Source organism: Aegilops tauschii, chromosome 2 (assembly GCF_002575655.3).
Source record: "Aegilops tauschii subsp. strangulata cultivar AL8/78 chromosome 2, Aet v6.0, whole genome shotgun sequence".
Taxonomy (NCBI): Eukaryota; Viridiplantae; Streptophyta; class Magnoliopsida; order Poales; family Poaceae; genus Aegilops; species Aegilops tauschii.
The window spans coordinates 228,423,308-228,445,973 of record NC_053036.3 but is presented as its reverse complement, the minus strand read 5'-3'; the positions used below and the strand labels follow the sequence as shown (position 1 = coordinate 228,445,973).

Below are 22,666 nucleotides of genomic sequence, written 5' to 3'. Positions count from 1 at the left end.
TTGTGCAGAGGCATTATGTCTACAGAAATGCTGGCTTGCTAAGGTTTTTTTTTTAAATTTCCTTGCGATGGTCCGAATTTTACGAAATGTTTTTACTATCCACATTTTACCTAATACTCCCTCCATCCCAAAATAAGTGTCTCAACTTATTGTATTAGAGTTGTTACAATAAACTCCCCCTTTTATTCATGTGTCAGGATCGTAGCTTCATATACAATCATTGGGATGATCGCACTAGGGGCTGAATCCATCCATAATTCAGGTGGAGAAAACTTAGCTAACCTAGCTAATTCATAAGCTACTTGATTACTTTCTCTAAAACAGTGGTTATAGATTACATGGGTAAAATCTAAGAACATAAAGTAGCAATCATCAAAGATTGCACTAGCAACAGAGGTAGAACTACCCTCTTTCAGAGCTTCGGTGATGACTACATTATCTGAACATATTTCAACTTTGCTACAACCCATGATGCATGCAAGGTTCATACCAAATCGGACAGCTATTACCTCGACTGTAAATGAATCAAAACAAGTACTTCCTTCGTAAAGAAATATAAGAGCGTTTAGATAACTAATAAACGATCTTATATTTCTTTACAGAGAGTATCAATTTTTCTCGGTATAAAATAAATAAAGAATAAAGAGAGTATCAATTTTTCGTTAGCAGCAGCAACAAACTGCACGCTATGATCCCGCATGACTGCGAAGACTGAACCCTCCAGTGTGTCACTGTTAAATCCCGTATCAACATTTAGTTTGACATAGCCATATCTTGGTTTCACCCAACCGGACACTTTCCGCACAGGTTTCGGACTACATGATATAATGAAGTTGGCGGCAAGTCCCTCACGGCTAGACTTATTTGAGCTGCATTTTGGGTATTTTCACCATGGGTCAATTTCTCCTTTCGTACCAAAGATATCAAGCTGTTGTTGCCACTTATTATATTAAAGTTAGTATAAAGTTAAGATATTTATTTTGCAACGGGTGAAGTATTTTATATTTGTTTTCTGAGGGATGGGCACGCGCGTCTTCATGGTAGTAATCCACTCAAACCGCACCGGTGGACGATGGTGGCACGTCCACGAGGCTGTGGCCACACGACAAATCCCCAACTCGACGGCATCTTCGCCTTCCAAACAAATTTGTGCTTTCCCTTCCCATCTTCATCGGTTCCTCCTCTCCACGCTCACACAATTTATACTATTCCTCGCCCAGTGGCTCCATCTTCCCGGCTCCGTCCCTCACTCCTCCTCGTGTTTTGTACTGCTTTTGCATCACGAGGCCACGGCCATGGCCGCCACGTCGTGCGCGCTAGTCTCGGCCCTCGTAGTCGGCCGGCGCCGCGGGCTGTCCTGCCAGCGCGCGGCGGCCGCCGGTGCGGTTCGATGCTCGCTCGACAGCAAGGTCTCCGACATGGCCATCAACGGTGAGGACGTCTCTTTGAGTATTTAATCCCTGTTTTGGTATCGGAATGGCATAGATAAGGCGAATTAGTTCATCCTTGTGAACTTTGAGCGCAGTAAAGTTCTTTGGCTCTGATTTTCCTTAGTGACCGGATCGGGGAGAGGGGTAGCTCCAGAGGGGTGATCTGGCTGAGTCCAGGTCTCCTTGGAGGTGGTGCTGGTGCCGAGATAGCTTCATCTATCCGAGAGGCACCTCCCAGTGATAGTTTGGTAAGTAGTGCTTGACTGAAAACACTCACAGTGTTTCTGTCAGGATATCTTACTTCCACTGTCAGCTGGAAGGGGGCCTTGAGGATAATAAAAGAGATCATCTGAGCAAAGTCCTCCATATTCAACAGAGGCCCCTCCTTGAAAAGAATCATCCTTTTTTTATCTTCACCAGAATAAGCCACCATATCTGTTTCATGTCGATCCATAGAGCATTATCAAAGACATGGGAATTTCTATATTTCCATATGCTCCATAATACACAGACACAAACAGAGTTCAGGGTGATATGGTTCTTATGTGAGTAATTCACAAGAAAAGAAACTGGAAATGTACCTCCAAATCTGTTTTACCACAATACAATAAAAAAAATGCTTAATAGATTCTTGCTATGCACAAAGAGCACATTCTGGAGGTTTTTCAATCCCTCTCTTGCTAAGATTATTGTTAGTCATTAGTTTGTTGTGGGAGAGGGGCCACATGAAGATTTGAACCCTCGGAGGAACAACAATGGACCAAATAGAGGGAATAAAGATAGGCTAGATCCCTCTAAAGTTGATGATACTATATAATGATCCAGTGGTGTACTCCCCTTTAAATTCATACTGCCAAATCAGTGAGTCCCCACAGCACTGTAATTTTTGGGCGGAGTTGTGGATGGAATCGAGAATTGGGACTTCTCTGGCACCTAAATATTTGAATTCCTTCTGTATGTCATTAGTTCCTCTTGGGTTCAAAAGCTTTGACCCGGAGTGCCATATCCACTAAGGAACTTATTGGAGAACTGGTGTAGCCGAGGAATGAGTTAATTAAACCGTTATGAGCTTTTACACAGCCTAATTTGGTCAGAGTTGTGGCTGCAATCGGCTATTAGCTAATCCTATATTGCTGAATTCATGGATCAGTTGTATGCAGACCATGTGTTTTTAGTTGGTCCCATTTCGGTTCTCAACAACCTCACCCTAGTGCCATTGACTGGAAGAAATCTTGATTTGCGTATTTTGCCTTTTCTGTCTGCCACAGCACCGAAAGGACTGTTCCCGCCGGAGCCTGAGCACTACAGGGGCCCGAAGCTCAAGGTCGCCATCATAGGTGCCGGCCTCGCCGGCATGTCCACCGCAGTAGAGCTCTTGGACCAGGGACATGAGGTTTGCTGATTTGCTGCCTTCAGCAATGTGAAATCGTGTTCCTCCAGGAAAAGCAGTGTCATTGTAACACTGCCAAAATTGGTTTCTTGACTTTTGCAGGTTGATCTGTATGACTCCCGAACTTTTATTGGCGGCAAGGTTGGTTCTTTTGTCGACAAGCAAGGGAACCATATCGAGATGGGGCTGCATGTCTTCTTTGGTTGTTACAGCAATCTTTTCCGCCTCATGAAGAAGGTACTGTTCTTTTACTCTTGGATTGTTGGAGAAACAACCAGTGCGGAGTGTGTTTTTACTATTGACTACCTTGAGTAGCTATGGAGATTCCTTGCCAAAAAAAGCAGCTATGGACATGATTGAGATATTATAACCTGAAAAGTTTGGAATTGGGTCTGTATACTTCAGAGTTAAATAAATTTAGCTTATCGCATGGAGAATCCTTTTGTCTGTATGAAGCATGTAAATTTTGTTGTGCGGCTGTGTGACTGGTACATGTGCAATATTGTCCTCACTTAACAGTATTAATTGTTGGTGAAATTTGATATTTTGTATTTCAGGTTGGGGCTGATAATAATCTACTAGTCAAGGAACATACCCATACTTTTGTAAATAAAGGGGGCATTGTTGGTGGTATGTTTATTTATCATATACTGAAGTACCTAACTATCGTAGGAGGAAACATGGTCTTAGGGCGTAATGTTAAACTCATTCTTGACTACTTTCGAGTTTTTGTAATATAATTGAAAACTATAATGTTCCAATTTGTTGTTAGTATAGTTGAATTCTGAACTTCAAATGCAAATGATGTATGTTTTGCTAGCTTTGTGCCATATTTTGTACTTTATTGGCCAAACCAGCTGAACTCATATTTGCTATGCATATTCACATTTACTTAATTTTTGGAGGTTTTCATAGCGCTCGCTTTTCTGTGTAGAACTTGATTTTCGGTTCCCTGTGGGAGCTCCATTACATGGTATCCAAGCATTTCTAAGAACCAATCAACTCAAGGTAATCACTTCAGAATTTCATTTGCTACTACCACACAGAACAATAAAATCATATGAAGTAATTTGGCTTTGCAATTTGTTTCCCTTACAGTTTGTAATTACACGTTGCAACTTATTGTAACATTTTTGCCTTGTACTTTATTAATATCGTGCCCATGATTCTTGCAGTATCTCTCTATTTGAATCTGCAACTTAACTGTAGTTTTGTATGTTATTCCCTCTGAACATCTTCTGAAGTTCATCTGAAAGCATATCTTTTCAGCCCATGGCACTATTTTGTGAAAGTAGTAATCGGGCACCTCAGCACTCCCTTTTCATTAGGTCACAATGCAATCCGCCGAACTATGGGCAAATATTTCTCGAAAGCAGTTACAGTTGATCACTCTGTTAACTGCAGCAAGCTATTCCCTTTGAAAATAAATAGCTTGCAGCTCATGCTAATTTCAGATACAGTACAGTTTGTTACTCCCTCCGTAAGATAATATAAGACGTTTTTTGACACTATGACAGTGTCAAAAACGTCTTCTATTAAGTTACAGAGGGAGTACAATTTGTGTGTTCTGTTATTCTTCTGTCTTATGGATAATCAAAGCATCGCAAAGTCCTCACAACTGCCTATTTGTGCAAATACCTTAAATAGTATATACCTAATTCATGACCGCCCTATGTTCAGGTTTATTGAGATCTGAATTTTCTGTCTGAACTTGTAACAAGTGAAAGATTCTATAAGCGTGAGCGCAAAATAAGCACTGGAAGTCTTGTCAACTTTGCCCGTCGCTTTAATTTGCTGGATATTGCTTTGTCAGATGGTTTAATTGTTTATTTTTAAATTGTGTTGCAGGTTTATGATAAGGCAAGGAATGCAATTGCTCTCGCCCTAAGCCCAGTTGTTCGAGCTCTTCTTGATCCAGACGGTGCATTGCAACAAGTACGGGACTTGGATGATGTAAGAATTGCTCTTCTTTTTGTCAGTGTCATTAGTACTGTGCATATATGCTATATATTTTAAATTCGGATAGTGGGTTCCTTGTGCACTTGCTTTTATTTCATCTTCCTTGCAAACTGTTTAGTCTAGCATGCATGTATGGGACTTCAGAACAATTCCTTTAAGTTTTTCCCCAGCATAACTCAGTTGTAGCTGATTCCTAAATCTAAATATAGAGTTGTATATACACTTTTTCAGGTAAGTTTCACTGATTGGTTCATGTCTAGAGGTGGTACTCGAGAGAGCATCACAAGAATGTGGGATCCTGTTGCTTATGCTCTTGGTTTCATCGACTGTGATAATATCAGTGCTCGATGCATGCTTACTATTTTCACCCTGTTTGCCACAAAGACAGAGGCATCTTTGTTGCGCATGCTAAAGGGCTCACCTGATGTTTACTTAAGTGGCCCAATAAAGAAGTACATAACAGACAGGGGTGGTAGGTATGTTAACGAGACCAATAATACTCTTCAATTGTCTATGTAATAAATATTGCAGTGTGACCATTTCTTTTTATATTATAACAAAATCCTTCAGGTTTCACTTGAGGTGGGGATGCCGAGAGGTTCTCTACGATAAGTCACCCGATGGAGAGACCTATGTGAAAGGTTTTCTCGTCTCTAAGGTTAGCTTTTCGTCTACGTAGCAAGATTAGTGCTAGATCATCAAAGGTATTTATGCACTGTTCCGGAACTTCTGTTAGTACTCTCACTAACATATTGCTACATCTGGGCATTGTAGGCTACAAGTAGTGAGATAATCAAAGCAGATGCATATGTTGCAGGTTATTTTTCTTATCAGCATTTCTTTTGTTGATTGACTCCCAACCTTTCAAGCATAAAATTGATGTTTCACCTTTTGTTGGGTGCAGCTTGTGATGTCCCAGGGATCAAAAGACTATTACCATCGGAATGGAGGGAATGGGATATGTTTGACAATATATACAAGTTAGATGGTGTTCCTGTAGTCACTGTTCAGCTTCGCTACAATGGATGGGTTACTGAAGTCCAAGACTTGGAGAAATCAAGGTAATTCCAACCCTGGGGCTCTTTGTTACTTCTTTGTTTTTAATTTATATTAGACCAATTAATATTTCTGGCACATCCCTGATGTTTTCAGGAAGAGTACATTTATCTCTGCTAAAATATGCCTGTGCAAAAGCAAATCCCTTGCCGAGTGATGCTTTTCTTATCTTTGATTTAGACAACTCCAAAAAGCAGTTGGCTTGGATAATCTACTCTATACTCCAGATGCAGACTTCTCCTGTTTTTCAGACCTTGCACTGTCATCTCCTGCTGACTACTACATTGAAGGACAAGGTTCCCTGATCCAGTAAGGCTACCATCCAGCACTCTTAACAAAGTTAACTGTTTGACGTTTTGAAACTCTGATTTATGTTTACATAATCTGGCAGTTTAGTTGGTGATTTGTGCAGTATAACTTCTAAACTTCATGCATTGGACCGGCTTATCTTTCTGCAAATAAATTCACCTCGCGTGTTTGCTTTATTTGCAGAGCTGTGCTAACTCCAGGTGATCCGTACATGCCATTGCCAAATGAGGAGATTATTAGCAAGGTTGAAAAACAGGTGGGTTTGTACATAATTTGTTGGTGAAAGGATCACTATAATTGGTTGATGCAGATGATTTCTATTACCAATATCTAAGCATGGCCTCATTTTAAAGCAGTTCCGTAGAATGTGATTTTATTGTGCTTCTTGTTATGGATGCAACTTATCTCTATTTCATAGCCCAAGAGGCGTGTATGTATATTACACAAGACTTGGGGTACAAGGAAAAGGAAACGCAACGACCTAATACTCCTTACCCCCCCCCCCCCCCCCCCCCCCCCCCTGCCCAAATGCAAAGCGTATGCATTTGAAGTGTAACACTAGAAGAAGAAAAATGAAAATTCAAAATCCGCTTCTTGGGAATGTCGTCGTAGCATGAAGAGTCTTTAAAACCTGTCGAGTCAAGCCAAAGGAGATAACGAGAAGATGGCACATCAATAGAAGATACAGGAAAGGAAAAAATATATGTTTTTGAGAGGTGGGGCTTATCAGGACATGTGTCGTCCGTTGATTGGCCCTGCACAGTAATGCGTTCAGGGATCCCTGCAGGAGAGCTGAACCCTAATACTAATACTCCTTAGCGCTTCTGTTGATTCTATTGTCCCCTCGATGCTAATGCATTTAAAATTTTGCGCAGGTCTTAGATTTGTTTCCATCAGCCCGAGGCTTGGAAGTTACATGGTCCAGTGTGGTAAAGATCGGACAATCCTTGTACCGTGAGGCTCCTGGAAATGACCCATTTAGACCTGACCAGAAGACACCAGTTAAAAATTTCTTCTTGTCTGGCTCTTACACGAAACAGGTACAGTACACCTGAAGCATTGACATAGTCCTGACCGCCAAAGCAGACAAGTTGCGTTCAAATTCTCAGTAATTTGTGGAGTCAATTTTAAACAGAGGAATGCTTGCAACATTGGATGATACACGTCGTTAGGAAATAGTAAATGTGACCAAAATCATGACCTCCTTTATTGTTTTTGTAGGACTACATTGACAGCATGGAAGGAGCAACTCTTTCTGGCAGGCGAACAGCAGCCTACATCTGTGGTGCTGGAGAGGAGCTATTAGCCATTCGAAAGAAGCTCGTTGTCGATCACAGCGAGAAGGCCTCCGGGAAGGTTCAAATGTTGCAAACAAGTTAAACCTTGCAATCACCGAAGCCAGAATGCCCAAACTATAGGTTTCAGGGTTATAGGTGATTGTCAACAGTGATTTCTATAAATCTTGTTTGAGCATTAGATTTGGTGCTGCCTTTTTTTTAGCCGTGACACATTTGCACATCGCATGTTCCTATCTTACAATTGGCAACCAGGTGTCTAAGTGGCATATAGGAATATATCAGGCAGCGTGTATGTTCAGTTAAACCTTAGCCCGTCATTGGAATGATTGATGTCATATTGCACATTTTCCACAATTATCCTGAGTAGTGCATGAGTTTTGTCTGGGAAGATACCCACACCATTACCAGTGATCTTATACTTTATGTGCCTATTATAGCCAGTTTTTTTATATGAACTCTTATGCTCCTTGTTGATGACGTCTGGTCTTAATTGCGATTGCGATATTTGGAGTATGTGGAATTTATAGTCGAGGGGACATCACATCAGTAGATCTAGAACACAAATAAACAGGGACACACGATATACAGGATGGGTAGATGACATACTCTTTGCTTTACTACATGTGGAGAGTAAAAAGAATTGTAAGTGCATCTAGTGCCCTTGTGGCTTTCGATGCTTAATAACAAAATACTCAAGGGATTAATGTTGTTAGAAGGGATAGAGATTGGTGGAATCATTGTTGTATTTCTCGAGCCTCGTGGACATATATATATATAGGAGTACAAAGTCATCTTGGAGTACAAGGCAAGGTAGAATAAATCCTACGCTATCCAATAGTTTCTAAATAACAATGATACTCAACATCCCCCGTAGTCACAATGGTAGCGACGCAGACAGTGAGACTGGAGAAGAATCCGAAGGGAAGCCGATGGACACCCTCCCCCCCCCCCCCCCCGCCACACACACACAGTCCCCCCCTCCCCCACACACAGTCGTAACGGTCGATGCATCGCCGAAGTTATGGCTGGAGTGGAAACCGACGAGGTTGCTCAAGCAACGCGGCAGCCCTTTGTGCCGTTTGTCGAGGTAGCCGAGTGCGTGGGTGGTGTAGTCGTAGTTGAGGTAGCCGTGCGAAGAATACTGTGGTCTATGTCGAGTCGGGGTAGCCGGTGTCGAGGAAGTTGCCATGGAGCCGCGGGCGCAAGGAGGCATCGAGTTAGTCATGGGCGTAGTGGTGTCGAAGGAGTGGTGCGCCGGGAAGAAGATGTTGTTGACGATGCGTCGCGCCGGTTTGCCAAGCCCGGAGACACATCGTGGACGAAGGCACACGTCGGTGTTGCCAACACCGAGCATGCGTAGACGGACGAAAACCAAGTTGACGAAGTGTTGCGCCAGGCTTGCTAGGCCCAGGGACACGTCGTGGACGAAGGCACACATCGGTGTTGCCAGCACTGGGCATGCGTAGACGAGGGACCTGCACGAGCTGTACGCCATGTCGGAGAAGTCGGAGGGGCCTACAGAGAAGAACTCGACGACGATTGCGCCGTCCATTGGCACGGGGCCGATGTCACCAACGGTGGTCGGAGTAGACGAAATGGTCGGGGTAGATGACGACGACACTGGCGACAGGCTGGTGCGTGGACGGAGATGAAGGGGATGGATGGGTGGCGGCGGCTACGGAGGTAGTGGCGACGGTGGCTAGGTTAGTAGCGCGGCGGCGGTGCTCGAAGTAGGCGAGGAACCCGACAGCGTGACGAAGACCGGCGCAGACGATGTCGTTCCTGCGCCAAGGGAGGTGGCGCGGCGCATACCACGAGAAGTCGACGCGAGGTGACGGCGGAGTGGACCGCAGGCCGCGACGCTATGGCCCGAAGGGGCGACACAGCGGCGGCGGGCAGGTCGGGGCGACAACGGAAGACCTCGGGGCGGTTGTGGGGACCACGGGCCGCGGCGCTATAGCCCGAAGGGGCAGTGTAGCAGCCGACCGCGGGTCGGTGCAATCGCGGGGACGGCCTCGGGGCAGCGGCGGGGACCGCGCATCATGGCACTATGACCCAAAAGGGCGACGCAGCGGCGACGCGCGGGTCGATGCAGCCACGAGGAGAACCACGGGGCAGCGGCGTCGGGCCGGGGCGACACAGCGGCAACCCGTTGCTCGATCAGTGGAGGGGCGCGCTGAACCCGAAGACGATCTTCCCGGGACCTGCGGAGGCGCGCGCAACCGACGTGCCAGGTCGGTCGCTTGGCGTAGATGAGGCGGATCGCGGCGGCGAGCGGGTGATCAAGCTGATCGCGCGCGAGGTCGGGGACGCCGCTCAATGGAGGCGGGATGGCGGCGGAGTCCGAGATGAGGCCGACGATGACGGACGGCGTGGGGCGACGTGCGGACAAGCGCATCAGCGCCGGCACCCGGGCTTCCAAAACAGCGTCAACGCCCGGGCAGCGAGGCCCGAGCGACCAACGTAGCAGCGACGCCCGAGCTGAGGTAGCCGACGAGCCTGACGCAGCCGGGGGGACGAGGCCGGCGAGGTAGACCGCAGGGCCGCCGTGTAGACGCGGCGGAGGCGGGTGACGTGGATCGATGGGCGGGCCGGCGCGCGAACGTCGGGTATGATGGGCCGCCACATAGCGCGAGGCCGCCGGGTTGGGGCGATGCAGGAGTCCCGGTCGGAGCAGGGCGGAGACGGCTGGCGTAGATCGACGGGCGGGTCGACGCACGAACGACGGCCGTGAGGGGCTGCCTGTCATGTGAGGCTGCCGGGTCGGTGATGGAGCTAGCCAGTCGCACTGGTGTTGGAGTAGAGGTGCACAGGGATCGACGGCAGCGACGGGCGACGCAAACTAATCTTAGATCAAAAAACCAAAAAGAAAATGCCAATCAAGATGACCGACGGGAAAGAGAAAAACCCGGAGCAAGGGCTCGGAAAAAAGACTCTCTAGGGCAGCCGGTCAACACGACCGGCGAATGAACCCTAGGTACGGGCGGCGCCGGCCCCCGGCGGCGGTCATAAATGCCGACCGCCCTGGGTGCGGCGCGCGGGTGCGGAAGCGGCGGCGACTAGGGTTTAGGATCGAGGTAAGGTTGATCCATGTTAGAAGGGCTAGAGAGGGATTGGTGGAATCGTTGTTGTATTGCTTGAATTTCATAGGCATATATAGAAGTACAAAGTCATCTTAAAGTATAAGGCAAGGTAGAATAAATCTTACGCTATCCAATCCAATGTTTCCTAAATAACAATGATACTTAACAAATGTCTTTACCGAGTGTTCACATATTCTATGTCCCAAGTCCCGAGAGATTTGGTTTAACCGAAGTATTTTGACTTCTAGAAATGTTGAGGAAAACACTGAAGTCTTCGGGGGTGTGGAGTAGAATTTATTTTCTACTTTATCTAATTCTTCATTTGACAGGGGGTAAGTTGTGCCATTAAGAGGGGTTAAAGTGTGAAACAAGATTGTAACCTTCTGCGTGCTTGGTTAGAACCCTGTCGACTCAATCTCTCCAATGTGCTCATAGGGTATGATGTGCATATGTATGTTCATAGGGGTGTGTATGTGCATGTATATGAACGTCTGTTTCCGCACTCTATTTCTAGAACCCATTTACTCAGAGAGTGCAGAATTTGAAAACCTTCTTCGAGGTGAACCAACTAGGTTCGGTGACGAAGTCGAATGCATGTGAGCAATCATCGTAGTTCTTCGGTGTCACTTAGTGTTGAACGTGTATGTATGTATAGGTTGGGGTCATGTATTGTCACGCCTCCTTTCTCCTACGTACAGTGTATAGCTTGAGAGACAAGTCGTGGTCGTGCATCCTTGTACCTATATATGTGCACATGCACATGATCAATGAATTGTGTCGCATGCAATCTCATCTTTCCTAACAACATGGTATCGGTTTCATATTTCTCTCTTGCGACCTAGCTTCCGCTCCACACCGCCGCCACAACTTGCCGCCGTTCCGCTACCTCCACCTACCACCGTCGCAACCTGCTGCCGTCGCCCTTCCTTTCCCCACTACAGTCGCCGCTGCCTCTCTCCCTCCCTACCCCGTCGCCGCTACCCCTAGCCGCCGCCGCCGCAACCTGCCGCCACCGCCCCTTCCTCTCCCGACCACAGCCGCCGTCCCTGCCGTCGCCGTTGCCTCTCTCCCTAGTACGTCTCCAACGTGTCTATAATTTATGATCGTTTCATGCTATTATATTATCAACGTTGGATGTTATATGCATTTATATGCTATTTTGTATCTTTTTTGTGACTAACCTATTAACCCAGTGCCCGGTGCTAGTATCCGTTTTTTGCTTGTTTTTGGTTTTTCAGAAAATCAATACCAGACGAAATCAAACATGATGAAACTTTACGGTGATTTTTTATGGACTAAAAGGGACCCTAGAAGCTTCGGGAGTATGCCAGAATATATACCAGAGAGCCATGAGCTCACAGGGCGCGCCCTAAGGGGTAGGTGTGCTCCCTGAGCTCATGGGCCCCTCGTAGCTCCGTTTGACCTAATTCCTCCTCTATAAGTTTTCAAATATTCCCAAACAAACAGAGAGTCACCTGAGACACCTTTTTTCGCCGCAGCAAGTTTTTGTTTTTCTGCTATCCCATCTGGAGGCCTTTTTCGGTACTCTGTCGGAGGGAGAATCGATCATGGAGGGCTTCTACATCATCCTTGCTGCCTTCGGATGATGCGTGAGTAGTTCACCACAGACCTACGGGTCCATAGCTAGTATTTAGATGGCTTCTCCTCTCTCTTTGATATTCAATATAATGTTCTCATCGATCTCCTTGGAGTTCTATTCGATGTAATCTTCTTTTGCGGTGTGTTTGTTGGTTTCCGGTGAATTGTCGGTTTATGATCAAATTATACATTGAAAGTAATTGTGTCTTTTCTGAACTGTATTATGCATGATTGTTATAGCTTTGTATTTCTCTCTGATTTATCCATTTGGTTTGGCCAACTAGATTGATTTATCTTGAGTGGTGGAGGTGCTTTGTGATGGGTTAAATCTTGCGGTGTCCCCACGCAGTGACAGAAAGGGTAGCGAGGCACATACTGTATTGTTGCCATTAAGGGTAAAAGGATGGGGTTTAATCATATTGCTTGAGTTTACTTTGTCTACATCATGTCATCTTGCTTAAAATGTTACTCTATTTGTCATGAACTTAATATCATTGATGCATCATGGATAGCGGTCGATTGGTGGAGTAATAGTAGTAGATGCAGGTAGGAGTCGGTCTATTTTTCACGGGCATGGTGCATGTATACATGATCATTGCCATGAATAACATCATAACTATGGGCTTTTCTATCAATTGCCCAACAGTAGTTTGTCTACCCACCGTATGCTATTGTTTTGAGAGAGAAGCCTCTAGAGAAAACTATGCTCCCCGGGTCTACTTTAATCATATAAAGAAAACCAAAAATACCATGCTGCAATTTATTTACTTTTTTTTTGTTTTGAACTTTATCCATCTACCACTATAAGATCTAATCCTTGCAAGTGACGAGTTCAAGGGGATTGACGACCCTCTTGTCCGCGTTGGGTGCAAGTATTTGCTTCTGTGTTGTGCAGGTGCTATTCACAGGGATTTAGTTGGTGCTCCTATTGGTTCAATACCCTTAGTTATCACTGAGGGAAATACTTATCTCTACTGTACTGCTTCACCCCTCCTCTTTGGGGAAATCCCAACGCAGTTTACAAGTACCATGAAGAATTTCTAGCGTCGTTGCCGGGGAGCTGTCATCAAATCCTATCAATTACCTTCACACAAACTATTATCTACTTGCTCTACTTTTTATTTTCCTCTCTTTTTCATCTCCTTCCACTTCTCTAAAAAATACCAAAAATATTTTACTTTGATAGTTTGCTTGCTTCTCACCATGTCTCAAGAAAATACTAAGTTGTGTGACTTCTCAAATACTAAAAATAATGATTTAATTAGTACTCCAATTGCTCCTCCCGCCACTAGTGCAGAGTCTTGTGATATTAATGTTGCATTGCTAAATCTTGTTATGAAAGAACATTTTTCTGGAAATCCTAATGAAGATGCTGCATCCCATCTTAATACCTTCGTTGAATTATGTGATATGCAAAAGAAAAAAGATATGAATAATGATATTGTTAAGTTGAAACTGTTTCCTTTCTTGCTACAAGATCGTGCTAAAACTTGGTTTTCATCCTTACCTCGCAATAGTATTGATTCATGGGATAAGTGTAAGGATGTTTTTATTTCCAAGTATTTTCCTCCCGCGAAGTTTATTTCTCTAAGAAATAAAATTATGAATTTTAAGAAAATTGAACATGAACATGCTGCACAATCTTGGGAGAGAATTAAATTAATGATTAGAAATTGTCCCACTCATGGTTTAAGCTTATGGATGATAATACAAAATTCTATGCGAGACTAAACTTTGTTCTAGAAATCTTCTAGACTCTGCTGAAGGTGGTACATTTATGGAAACTACATTAGGAGAATCTACAAAACTCCTTGATAATATAATGTCAAATTATTCTCCATGACACACCGAACGAGCTCCAACTGGTAAGAAGGTAAACTATGTCGAAGAAATTACTACGTTGAGTGATAAAATGGATGCTCTCATGAATATGGTTGCTAGTAAAAATGCTCATGTTGGTCCTAATGATGTGTCTCTATCTACTTTGATTGAGCAAAATAATGATGCTATTGATGTGAATTTTGTCGCTAGAAATAATTTCAACAACAATGCTTATAGAGGTAATTTCAATCCCATGTCGTATCCCGATAGTTCCTCTAATAATTCCTACAATAATAAAAGTAATAGTATACCTACTGATCTTGAGAACCACATTAAGGAATTTATTAGTTCTCAAAAGATTTTTAGTACTATGGTAGAAGGAAAACTACATAAAGTTGATGATATGGCTAGAAACATGGATATAATTTCTCATGATTTTGAAACTCTTAAAATTAAAACTTTGCCACCTAAGCATGATATTAACAATTTTACTAAATCTATACAAGTATCCATTAACGAAAGTAAAGAGAGAATCGCTAGGTTGAGAGCTAAGCGAGAATTCCTAGAAAAAGATATTCCACCGGGTTTTATCGTAATCATGATGAGGATATTAAAATGAGTGGTGTGACACCTATTGAAACCTTCTTTAGTAATATAAAACTTGATGAAAAAGGGATTGAAGATGAGCCAACTTTAGCTAGAAGGTGTCCCAATTGTTCGGAGGGTGATGATCTTAATGAAAAAATGATAAAAGTGGGTTTGGAGAGGTCAAGAATTTAAATAGTGATGCGCCCACTACTTTGGAGTACAAGGACTTTAATTATGATAAGTGCTCTTTGATTGAATGTGTTTCCTTGTTGCAGTCCATGGTAAATTCATCTAATGTTTACGAACAAAATAAATCTTTCACTAAACATATTGTAGAAGCTATGATAAAAGCTTATGATGAAAGGTTAGAATTGGATGTTTCTATACCTAGAAAGTTTCATGATGAATGGGAACATACTATTAAAATTAAGATTAAAGATTATGAATGCAATGCTTTGTGTGATTTAGGTGCTAACATGTAACAGCCCCAAAATTGGGTTATCAATTTTTGTGCTGTTATTCTCTCCTGGCACTCATTTTCAAAATTTTCTCCTGAGTTTGCTAGATGACCCTGAGAAAATTTTGTCATTTCCAACCTTTCAAAATCCTGCTCATGTCTTTTTCAGTGGGCAAGACCTCATTTGCATCAGCTCAATTCCTCTTAAACCCTAATTCCAAATTTTTGGAATTTGGATATGCCCTTGTGATTACAAAGGATCCACCATTTTCCTTGTTCTGTTGATCCGCCCAATTGATCCCAGAGATCATCATATCTTTCTTAACCTTGGATATGCAAAATTATTGCTAAGTCCAATGCAATATTTTTGAATTATGATTTATTCCTTTTCTTGCCTTTTTGAGGAATAAAATCCAAAGGCATATCTAGCCATCTCCTAAATTCATGAGAATTGGTGGAGTTGATGCTTATGCCTAATCCAAGCTCTGGCAAGTATATTGGCCATAATTAAATAAGGAAAATTGCCTTTCCTATTTAATGCCAATATTGCATTTCTGCCAATTTCCAAAGGAACTACTATTTTTATAGCAGAGAAAATTCCCACATAAATTGTGGAGCTTGTCCTTGCTATATAATCACTAGTTCCATCCTAATATCATGATTCCACAGTTCAAAATTTGGCACATGATCCAATGCAAGTTTCTGCCTTCTCTGAAATTTTGCAAAGGAAGTGCTTTATTGCTAAGTCCAATTGAGCTGAAATTTGGCAGGGTATTTAACATTGTTAAATAACCCATGGATACCAAAGATGAGCTCAATCCATTCACCCTAGCTCCCTGTGCAATTTTTCAAAGTTTCTGACCAGAACACAAGTTTGTGAAGGAAGTACCTTCATAGTGTTTCCAAATGGGATGAAACTTTTACATCCTCTCAAGTATCTCAAATCATTATCCTCCACCCAAATTTAGTTCATTTCATGGAACCATGTGAGCACAGGAGCAATTCTTGTTTTCTGTCCAAATTTTCAGTTTGTGAAGCAAGTGTATTTTATCTTGCTCCATTATGGCTGATAATTTTTCCAGGCCTTCTCCTACTCATATAACCTATCTCCACAAGATTTTGGCTCATTTAACTTGACCAATTGCCCTGAGGATGTTTCTGAAGTTTTTGGACAGAAATGATAGCTGTGAAGGAAGTACCATTTTGGTGAGTCCATTTGGTATGAACTTTTTACAGCATCATGGTATGTTCAAATCATCAGGCTTTGCCAAGTTATAGCCCAATCCATCACTCCTAGTGAGTGTTTCATCATGATTAAGTTTCTGGGTCAGTTTTGGTGGTTGTACAACAACTATTGTAAATAGTTGTCCATTTTACCTCAAAACTCCCAGGACCGTAGTCCTTTCTACCCCAAGCCTCCCGGACATCAAGTTTACCATTTACCCTCTCTGGTTTAATCTCTAGGATGTTGCCAAGTTTGCAACAGCAAACTTGTGGAGCTTGTTTCACTCATCTCCATTTGTCTCTGCCCGATCTTTCACCATGGTAACACTCCACGCTGGAAGGACTACGCGGTAGACATGAATTTACACCAGTTAAAACCCCAGAGCGTGCCATGCCAGTGGTGACCACGCGTGTAACCAGCCAAAACGGTGGTCTAGCCACTGTGGTCGTCGGCATCGCTGCCCCGACCGCCTCTGGCCTCGCCATTAATGTCCAGTAGCCCCCCCTCATCGTCGTCTTCCCTTTGGACCGCTGCCCCCTTCGTTTTCTTCTCCAGAGAGCCGTGCCAACGACCGGAATAGTGCGCTCCTGTGCATCGTCGTCTTCCTCGCCGATGTCTTCTTCCTCCGTTCGTCCACACGCCTTCCTCGTCTCCGTGACCCTCTGGCGTTCGTCTTGATCCCCCTCGTCACCTTCCCGTGCCTCCCCGTGAGCCTTGGCCGTGCCTGCGCCCTCGCCGGCGCACGGACACGTCGCACGCCGCGTGCCACCTCGCCCCCCTTCCCGAGCTCTCCCGCGGCTATAAGTAGAGCCCTCGAGCTCTTCCGCAGCCACAATGCCTCTCAAAGCCTCCCCACTCGCCTCGGAGCTCCACATCCCCCTCCATGGCCGAATGGCCGCCGCTGATCCCCCTCGGCCATTCTCTCTCTCCGGCCGTCCCCTGCCCAGTCTGAGCCCATGGATGGACGCGCCACTCCCCTTCGATCCTCCCTGGCTCGCTGCCCCTCCGCTTCCCCCACCAGAACCCCATGCCCACCAGAGCCCGAAGCCCCTCTCCGCCGCGTGCCTTGCTGCTTCTTCTCCCGCGCTCCTCGCCGGCAACTGAGCCCACCAGGAGATGCGCCTCGTTCTCCTGAGCTCGTGGGTAGGTCGGCCGTCGCGAGAGGTGGCCGGACGCGCCGGCGATCGCCGTCGGGGCGATCCCCTCCCGCTGCCTCGCTCGACCCCGAGCGTGAGGAAGAAGAAGGCCAGGCGGGCCCCGCCCGCGTTGACCCTGCCTCTGGGCCCCACCTGTCGGCGAGACAGGGAGCGCCACGTTGGATAAGTGGACGCGCCCCAGGCGCGAAGTCGTTTTCCCCACGCGAAAGCGTATTGCTGGATAATGCGCTTTCAATCACCGAAAGCGTATTCTTCCTCTTCTTTGGGTTAGAATGCGCTTTCCTTTCTGGAAAGCGTATTTCTGAGAAAGACGCGATCTGTTTTTCTGCTAGGGCCCCGTTTGTAATGATTTTCTTCACAGATTGGTCCCTGATAGTTAAACGGTCATATCTTTTTACCCACAACTCCAAATGAGGTGAATCCAAAGCCCACGTCTTCGTTTCGTCGAGCCCGTTCCGTTGATGTCATTGTCATAATATTTTCACACAGTGAAAATGACCTTTTTGCCCTTGCCCGTAAACAGCCCCCTCCGAGAAGGAACTGTTTCCGGCAAATCTTTTCGCGATCATTTCGCACTTCTTCCCGGAGTATTTGTCGACCCCCAGGCAAGCCAACCTCTTATCATGATCCCCGAACTTGCATGTTGACTTTGCTTGCACCTTGTGTGTGTGTAGTTGCAATTGTTTTATATCGTTTTCATCGGCAGTTATTTCTTTATGCCTATCTTGCATGCTTGTGTTTCATGATACCTTTGCCATGTTAATTAGAATGTTATTATTAATAATGCCATGCCACTACTCTAATTTATTTGCATGTCATCGTTATAAACTGTTATGAGGATTGTAATGCACCATTGATATACTATTGTCGTGTCCTTTATGTTATAGTTGTGCACTTGAGGAGTTCAATATTTTGTTCGTGCATTTGTATGTGGCATGTTGCACTCATGTTAAATATGTTCATGATGATGGAGAAGGAAATAAAATGACTTAATAATAACAAACCTCCTCCGTCATCGATGGGATCGAGTCATAGTGCCGCCAAACTGAACTTTTTCAGTGCAGCCACATTTGCCTTATGGGAGGCCTTAATACGAGCTATTGTCGTGACCTCTCGCCGGTGCCTCCCACTAGGGAAGGTTATGGGCGTGCTTACCCTGATCAGGTAAGCGGACATAACCTTGTGTGCTCGTTTTTGAGATTTTTGGTACCAGACCCCGAGTGGGAGTGTCCCCTAGTGGGAGTTGACCACGACGGTGGTCGGGGTGTCTTTGGTAGACACGGGGCCACCCAGGACCAGCCCGTTGGGGATTGGGTCGGAGTGGCCGGGAGAGCGTCATGGCAGTAGGTTGGTTTCGTCGGAATGCCGTTGGTCCACCCGAATGGGATGACGATGCCATGGGTTCCGTGGTGTGGGTACAGTGTGCTACCTCTGCAGAGTGTATAAAGTCTATCGATAGCAACAGTTCGTAGTAGGTCCCACTATCAGGTCTTGGTCGAAATGGAGGACAAACCAAAATAATTAAGTTGGTAAATAAATATGTGATAACAAGAATATGGCAACTTGAACTATGAGATAGTCGTGAGGAGTCACGACGATATTTTGATGATGAGATAAGTGGTTGTGATCGCCGTAAGGATCACGGGCCAAATATTGGTCGTGGTTGTGATCGCCGTAAGGATCACGGTTGGAGACCAAGTGTTGGTCGTGGTTGTGATCGCCGTAAGGATCACGAGTTGTTCTTGAGAAAGACCACTTTGGTGGTGTGTTTGTGATCCAGAGATGATCACAGTTGATAAGAGAGTCCGAGGGACTCGGTGCACAAGTTTGGTTGCATTGCTGGAATAATATATCATTATTTGCATTTAAAGAACCATGATAGAACAGAAGATGATTGCATAATGTTAACATGCTATGTCTGCATTGGATATTATTGGTAGTTTATTTTCAGCATAGTTTCTTGATGCCATGCTATGCTTTGATTGACATGTTAAGTTATGCCATGATTGAGATAAAATTCTATGTTTTTTATTACAATGTTATAATCATGTTCTGATATGCCATGTCATTGCCATGTTAGTAGATGTTATGATTTTGTTCATGCTTAGTTGATTTTTATCATGCCATGTTTAGTAATTGATATGAGATAGGGTGTTGCATGCGCTCGGTTCTTGCTTTGTCTGCAGCTTGTTTGGATGCTATGTATTTGGTTGTCTTGCAAGTACATTCAATGTACTGACCTGGCGTGTCATGCCAGTTTTGTAGGTCGTACCCGTATTGCTCGCTTGATCCGTCGTGCTAGGCCGTAATCTTGCCAGTCCTGTGAGTTGTGGAGCCCAGCCAGAGTTGTTATGCTGCCAAACCAAGACTTCCGCCGCCATTTTTATCAGACTTCCGCTGTCATTTAATAGCCTTAGGGCTATGCCAGATAATTGTATTCATCAATGATGTAATCTCATATACATGTATTTGATGAATATTTTTGTACCTGGAATGCTGTATTATGGACCTGTCGTGCGTGAGGTGTTATCCTGGGCCGACGTGCGAAGGCCCCCTGCTCCATGCGGATCGGGGTGCCACATAACATCTCTACTATACCAATATCTTTATGTGACGTGCTAAGTTTCACCGATATGAATGAATGTTCCCTTAATTTGCATTTAGCGGATTCAACTATTAAGAAACCAGTGGGTAGAATAAATGATGTGCTTATAATTGCCAATAGAAATTATGTGCCCAAGGATCTCATCGTGCTTGATATTGAATGCAATTCCTCTTGTCCTATAACACTTGGTAGGCCTTTGCTACTCACCTTAGGAGATATTGCTGATATGAATGAAGGAAATATAAGGTTTCAATTTCCATTAAAGAAAGGGATGGAACACTTCCCAAGAAAGATAATTAAACCACCATAGGAATCTATTATGAGGGCTACCTATCGAATCAATTTAAAAGATGATAATACTTGAAACAATGCCTTACGCCTAGCTAGGGGCGTAAAACAATTGCGCTTGTTGGGAGGCAACCCAATAGTTATCTTAAATTTTTGCTTTTACTTTCTATTTTTGCGTGTTTACACAATTATTGCTACTGTTATGATTGTGTTTTTATGTAATTAGTGTTTGTGCCAAGTAAAGCCTTTGGGATGATTTGGTTGATAGTTGACTTGATTCTATGAAAAAACAAAAAGTTTTGCTTCCAGTACCAGAATTTTGATAATTCACTAGAACGTGATAAAATTCTGATTTTTTTACACATGATTGATATACAAATTTCCCACATTGTCCTAAATTTTTAGAATTTTGGAGTTATAGAAGTATAGGGTATCTTCAGATCATTAGAGACGATTCTGTTTTATATAGATTCTGTTTTCTATTGCATGGTTCGCTTGTTTTGATGATGCTATGGATAATATCGAGGGGTATAAGTGATGGAGAAGTTAGAATATAGTAGGTATTATGCAAGATTAAAATATGAATGGGTTCATAACAGTACCTAAACTTTATGATTTGCTTATTATACTATCGGATCTCACGATGTTTCTGTTGAGTTTTGTGTGCTGAAGTTTTCAAGTTTTGGGTGAGATCATGATGGATGAAGGAATAAGGAGTGACAAGACCCTAAGCTTGGGGATGCCCAAGGCACCCCAAGGTAATATTCAAGGAAGATCCAAGCGTCTAAGCTTGGGGATGCCCCGGATGGCAACTCCTCTTTCATCTACAATCTATCGGTATGTTACTTGGAGCTACATTTTTTATTCATCACATGATATGAGTTTTGCTTGGAGCGTCTTGTACCATAGTTTTGCTTTGTTTGCTTTTAGTTTGCCACAATCATCATTTGCTGGACACACTTCTTTAGAGATACACACATTTATCGTGATTTGTTAGAATACTCTATGTGCTTATATCTTTTGAGCTAGGCAGTTGCTCTAGTGCTTCACTTATATCTTTAAGAGCATGGCGGTGGTTATATTTTTATAGAAATGATTGCACTCTCTACTTCACTTATATCTTTTTGATAGTCTATGATAGTAATTGGCAATATGTACAAGTTATAAAATTAGTTATGATAAGATAAGGTATTCAAGGAGGATATAATAAAAACTTTCATGTAGATCACTAAATATGTAATGTATGGTTTAATAATATTAATGTCGTAATATGAAAGGATATAGGTTCATGATCATTGGTTAGTAGAAATATCAGCATTAACTCTTGTTATTAACTGCTCATCTAAGTGTTAGTCATGGCATGGTGGGGAGGTCCGAGCATTTTTATGTCTAAAATGAAATCCTTTGTGCTGTTATAATCGGGGGCGCGCGATGGTTAAATCCTACCATCCTCCTCCCTAGGGGCATGCGATTAGTACTTTGCTTCGATGGATAATAGGCTTTCACAATAAGTATGTGAGTTCTTTATGACTAATGTGATTCCATGGACACACTCCTATCTTTCTGCAATTTGTTAGTCTCTTTGGTACCATGCATTGCCCTTTCTCACCTCGAGAGTTGGTGCAAACTTCGCCGGTGCATCCAAATCCAGTGGTATGATATGCTCTATCACACATAAGCCTCCTTATATATTCCTCAAAACAGCCACCATACCTACCTATTATGGCATTTCCATAGCCATTCCGAGATATATTGCCATGCAACTTCCACCTTTCCGTTTTCATGACATACTTGTTCATTGTCATATTACTTTGCATGATCATAGAGCTGACATGATATTTGTGACTCAGCCACCGTTCATCATTACTATACATGTTACGCTAGATCATTGCACATCCTGGAACACTGCCAGAGGCATTTATATAGTCATAATTGTTCCAGTATCGAGTTGTAATATTGAGTTGTAATTAAATAAAAGTGTGATGATCATCATTATTAGAGCATTGTCCCAGTGAGGAAAGGATGATGGAGACTATGATTCCCCCACAAGTCGGGATGAGACTCTGAACAAAAAAAGAGGCCAAAAATAGCTCAACAAAAATAATGAGAGAAAAAGAGAGAAGGGGCAAAATTACTATCCTTTACCACACTTGTGTTTCAGAGTAGAACCATGTTCTTCATATAGAGAGTCTCCTAAGTTGTCACTTTCATATACTAGTGGGAATTTTTCATCATAGAACTTGGCTTGTATATTCCGATGATGGGCTTCCTCAAATTCCTGACGTCTTCATGAGCAAGCGAGTTGGATGCACACCCACTTAGTTTTAGTTGAGGTTTCGTACACTTATAGCTCTTAGTGCATCTGTTGCATCCCAATCCCTACTCCTCGCATTGATATTGA

At 43.7% G+C, this 22,666-nt stretch overlaps 1 protein-coding gene across 1 annotated transcript; it reads left to right on the top strand.

Annotated features, from left to right (window-relative positions):
* Positions 1-1,021: 1,021 nt before the first annotated feature.
* On the top strand, positions 1,022-7,846 carry LOC109753119 (zeta-carotene desaturase, chloroplastic/chromoplastic). The gene is made up of 14 exons (XM_020312043.4): positions 1,022-1,431; positions 2,699-2,823; positions 2,923-3,057; positions 3,378-3,450; positions 3,755-3,828; positions 4,669-4,773; positions 5,011-5,255; positions 5,350-5,437; positions 5,554-5,596; positions 5,684-5,840; positions 6,016-6,144; positions 6,328-6,400; positions 7,020-7,184; positions 7,366-7,846. Exons 1-14 carry the CDS (start codon positions 1,038-1,040, stop codon positions 7,522-7,524), a joined length of 1,965 nt encoding a protein of 654 aa, XP_020167632.2. The 5' UTR covers positions 1,022-1,037; the 3' UTR covers positions 7,525-7,846.
* The last annotated feature ends 14,820 nt before the right edge of the window (positions 7,847-22,666 follow it).

Bases quoted from the DNA above. Each gene is read 5' to 3' on its own strand.
- LOC109753119 (XM_020312043.4), top strand. From the start codon at position 1,038: ATGGTAGTAATCCACTCAAACCGCACCGGTGGACGATGGTGGCACGTC. The intron at 5,597-5,683 runs GTTATTTTTCTT...TGTTGGGTGCAG, and splicing joins AGCAGATGCATATGTTGCAG to CTTGTGATGTCCCAGGGATC. The intron at 5,841-6,015 runs GTAATTCCAACC...TCTTTGATTTAG, and splicing joins CAAGACTTGGAGAAATCAAG to ACAACTCCAAAAAGCAGTTG.